The sequence below is a fragment of the Myotis davidii genome, unplaced genomic scaffold (assembly GCF_000327345.1).
Source record: "Myotis davidii unplaced genomic scaffold, ASM32734v1 scaffold2034, whole genome shotgun sequence".
Classification (NCBI taxonomy): Eukaryota; Metazoa; Chordata; class Mammalia; order Chiroptera; family Vespertilionidae; genus Myotis; species Myotis davidii.
In genome coordinates this window covers 428,674-433,495 of record NW_006285802.1, presented here as the reverse complement: position 1 = coordinate 433,495, position 4,822 = coordinate 428,674, and the positions used below count along the sequence as shown (strand labels likewise).

General features: G+C 43.0%; 1 protein-coding gene across 1 annotated transcript in view; it reads left to right on the top strand.

The window, feature by feature from the left end:
- NCAM2 (neural cell adhesion molecule 2) overlaps window positions 1-3,592 on the top strand; it is a 158,938-nt gene extending 155,346 nt beyond the window's left edge. Inside the window, exon 18 of the mRNA XM_006756902.2 lies at window positions 2,648-3,592. Within this exon, the coding sequence (XP_006756965.1) occupies window positions 2,648-2,756 (109 nt within the window). The 3' untranslated portion in view covers window positions 2,757-3,592. The remainder of the gene's footprint in view (window positions 1-2,647) is intronic.
- The last annotated feature ends 1,230 nt before the right edge of the window (window positions 3,593-4,822 follow it).

The following is a 4,822-nucleotide window of genomic DNA, read 5'->3' as shown; positions in this document are numbered from 1 at the left end:
TGTGGCGGGGGGGCGTGCCCAGCCTGCAAACAGCCATCAGCCCCTCACCCAGGCTGGCCAGGCACCCCAGCGGGACCCCCACCCTGAAGGGGTGTGGCAAGTCTGAAAACGGCCCTCAGCCCCTCACCCAGGCTGGCAAGACACCCCAGCGGGACCCCCACCCTGACCTGAGACACCGTTCAGGGCAAAACGGCCGGCCCCCACTCATGCACCAGGCCTCTATCCTATATAATAATAGGGTCATATGCAAACTAACTATAACAGCAGAACTACTGGGATTGACTGGTCACTATAACACACACTGACCACCAGGGGGCAGACACTCAATGCAAGAGCTGCCCCCTGGTGGTCAGTGCGCTCCCACAGGGGAAGCTCTGCTCAGCCACAAGCCAGGCTAACAGCTGCCAGCACAGCGGTGGTGGTGGGAGCCTCTCCCGCCTCCTCAGCAGCGCTAAGGATGTCTGACTGCAGCTTAGGCCTGCTCCCCGCTGGCAAGTGGACATCCCCCAAGTGCTCCCGGGCTGCTAGAGGGATGTCTGACTGCCAGCTTAGGCCCAATCCCCCGGGGAGCGGGTTTAAGCCAGTAGGTGGACATCCCCTGAGGGGTCCCTGACCGCAAGAGGGCACAGGCCGGGCTGAGGGGACCCCCCCTCCCAGTGCACAAATTTTTGTGCACCAGGCCTCTAGTAAACAAATAAAAAGACCCTCCGCTATGCTCAAGCCACGCCCAAAGCCATTCCCACCAGCCCATCAGGAGCAAGTATGCAAATTTTCCCAACTAAGATGGTGGCGGCCATGGAGCTGGAGCAAGCAGGAGGCTTGGGTTGCCCCCGGTGATGGAGGAAGCCAAGCTTTCTGCCTGCCCTGGCCAGCCCTTGGCTCCCCTCAAAGCTATAAAGTTTCCACTATAGAAGATAAATAAATCCGAGATAAAAAAGGAGAGTCTGGGAGTTTGGGTTGCCAGAGGGTGTGGCCAGCCTGAAAATGACCCCTAGACTCTCACCCATGCTGTCCAGGCATCCCAGCAGGGATCCCCACCCTGAAGGGCTGTGGCCAGCCGGCAAACAGCCATCACTCCCTCACCCAGGCTGGCCACACCCCCATGGGGTAAGAGTTCTTGCTGGGGGGCTTGGCCAGCCTGCAAACAGCCATCAGCCCCTCACCCAGGCTGGCCAGGCACCCCAGCGGGACCCCCACCCTGAAGGGGTGTGGCAAGTCTGAAAACGGCCCTCAGCCCTTCACCCAGGCTGGCAAGACACCCCAGCGGGACCCCCACCCTGACCTGAGACACCGTTCAGGGCAAAACGGCCGGCCCCCACTCATGCACCAGGCCTCTATCCTATATAATAAAAGGGTAATATGCAAACTAACTATAATAGCAGAACTACTGGGATTGACTGGTCACTATAACACACACTGACCACCAGGGGGCAGACACTCAATGCAAGAGCTGCCCCCTGGTTGTCAGTGCGCTCCCACAGGGGGAGCTCTGCTCAGACACAAGCCAGGCTGACAGCTCCTAGCACAGCGGTGGTGGTGGGAGCCTCTCCTGCCTCCTCAGCAGCGCTAAGGATGTCTGACTGCAGCTTAGGCCTACTCCCCGCTGGCAAGTGGACATTCCCCAAGTGCTCCCGGGCTGCCAGAGAGATGTCTTACTGCCAGTTTAGGCCTGATCCCCCGGGGAGCGGGTTTAAGCCAATAGTGGACATTTTTTGAGGGGTCCCCGACTGACAGAGTGAAGGCTCAGGCTGGGCTGAGGGGATCCCCCCATGTGCACAAATTTTTGTGCACCAGGCCTCTAATAGATAGATAGATAGATAGATAGATAGATAGATAGATATAGATATAGATATATAGATATATGTTTAATTACTGGTTACATTCAATATTATTTTGTATTAGTTTCAGATGTACAGTATAGTGGTTGGAAAATTATGTACTTTATGGAGTACTAAATTATTCTGTGTGAACTTTAACACTGAGAAAATTGATAAATATGTTAATGTAAAAAAGTTTGTTATTGCTTCATAGGTAACAATTGGAAACAACTCTGCAAAAAGTTTATAAATGATACACAAATAAAAATAAAATAATAATAGTGAATAGAGATCAAGTAAAGAAAACAGTAAATATAAAAAAGTAAGAAAGCCCTGAAACATATTTATTTGCATTAAGTTGCGAAGAATACTGCCTATTCATCCAGCTTCTGAAATTAATGTAACAGAATATGGCTGCAACTATTGATTGTTTTTACTAGAAAAACTTTTTAAGTCCTAGTAAATCATCTAGTGGACATATGAAAATGTTTTGACTTTTTTACATTCCAAAACACTTAATTATATTTTAATATTATCAACTCATTATCAAATTTAAGCCACCCTATAATGAATGATTCGGTGCATATAAATTTACCAATGTATTATTTCCTTTATCATTGTTCATCCCACCACATTTTTACTGCGGACAATGTTGCTTCATTCTCTTTTAGATTATATTTTGTCAATTTAATAATACTGTAACAGATCTTATTATTTTATTCTAGTAATTGTAACATATTTCCTTCTACAAAACAGCAACTTAAATGTTAAGGCATCCTACCTAAAGTGCCTCAGCACATGAAGTTTATTTTTTCTACATTTTCTTCCAGAAAACTGCCTTTAAAAGAAGAGAATGGGAAAGAAGTCCTAAATCCAGAAACTATAGAAATTAAGGTTTCTAATGACATCCAGTCAAAAGAAGACGACAGCAAAGCATAACAGCGAGCTTGCAGAGGCGGGAACAATGCTACAAAGAGCGTTTGGATTGCAGTGACCCTATGACCAAAACTATTCCATTGACCTTAATTTCTTGGGAAACTTCTAGCTTGGAATAGCTTGTACACATATACATATGATCAAATACTCCTGCCCATGGTCCATTTCCTTTGTTGTTGTTGTTGTTGTTGTTATTGTTGTTGTTTATTTTGTTAAGAAATTCTATATAGAGACCTGACTGGCACCAACTCTTGGGTATCAATTTGACTCTATGATTGAAGAAATGCAATTTATTAGATGGCTAATGTGCTCTACTAGTACTTCTTCAGAACTGTATCTCATACCACAACCTCTCCAAAAAATAGGAGTTTAAACAAAACAAACAAAAAACTTTGTGAGCTAGTTGTAAAAGAGAACCCTGCATGTGTTCAATCCTATATTGGGCAAATAGATTATTAAAGTTGATTTCAGTTGAAGATGAAAACACTTAATAAAGGTTACACTTTTTAGGAGAATTCGGGGAACCTGGGCTTGAATTAGCCAGCTATCTTTAGCAGATATTAGAAATGGAGAGAGACTTTGGAAAACTGTTTTTAAGTTACAGTTATAGACTGATGTGCCAGATCAAAATTGTTACCCACTTGAATGAATATTAGTTGTATGTAAAATTAGAGTAGAAAGATTTCGTAAATCTCTTTCTATATGCCATACTCACTCACAGTGGATTACACACACACACACACACACACACACACACACACAAATGTATTGCAAGTGAAAATAATATTGACTTCTGCCCTCAGCTTCAAGTAATAAAGTAAATTGAAATGGGAATAATATCAATGTTGTCTTGATATATTTATAAAAATGTGATTATCTTTTACTTTTAAATAAATTTAACAGAAAACAGGTCTTTAGTATTTCAATACTTTAAACCATATCTACAGATACATTTCCCCCAATTGTTTTAGATAATCTTTGTTTAAAAGTTCATTTTTAAGGGTTATAGGTCAATCATAAATCTAATTGGCTAATGGAAGTTAAAATCCTTAGTTTGGTTGAATTAGGAGAAGTTAACATTTAAACATGCCATGAAAGTGTCAATGCTAAACAATTGAATTACTACCATCTTTTTATTATGGATGTTGTAGCTAGAAGTCATTTTAAGATTTTGATAAACAACTTTGGTAGACGAAATCCCTAAACTATACAACACAAACTTTCTAATATTTCTCAGTCAGGCCTATATCTGAATAAAATACTTATCAACTTCCAAGCTATGCAAGCTCCCAGAGGTAAAAGGCTGAAACATAAATTTCAGTTATGTGTAAGGTAAGAGGGAAAAAATATTTATAACTAGAGGCCCAATGCACGAAATTCGTGCAAGAATAGGCCTTCCTTCCCCCGGCTTCCGAATCCAGCTTCCCTCTCAGCCCCGGCTTCATCCGGAAGGTCATCCAGAAAGATGTCTGGTCCAATTAGCATATTATGCTTTTGTTATTATAGATTATAAATATACATACCATTGGGAGCAGGTTTTAGATTATTTCTTACCCTAGAGAGCCAAAGTTTTCTTTGTGCTCCATCATATTCATAACCTTTAGTATTCCAGGGGGATTATGGCTCCAATATTGACCGGTTGGGGGACGCATGCCATCCTTTATTGTTGATAAGACATTGGAGGAAAGTTCTAACATGGCAGAGTGACCTGCTTTAGGGTGCCTCTAGTGAAATAAACTGATGGATATTAAATGTAATGTTAATGCCACTTATGGACACTTTCATATACAAAGTGCTGAAAACTATCAGCCAGGGAGAGACAGCAACCAATTTTCCAAAATGTTGGTTATCAGCAAGACAGGATCTGCCCACCTGCACGTTCAGGTACTAAATCACCAGTGTCACCGCCCTAATGTACAGGTTACGATGCAGGCATCTCTCCTTGCTGTCCTTTCTGGCATATTCTGAAGAAAAAGAGAAGACTTCCTTGCCTACCTAAGAATTTTAGGAGGAATTATCCAACTGGTCTTTTTGCTGGATTTGTTGCTGTTTAAATTATGCTTCGGCTT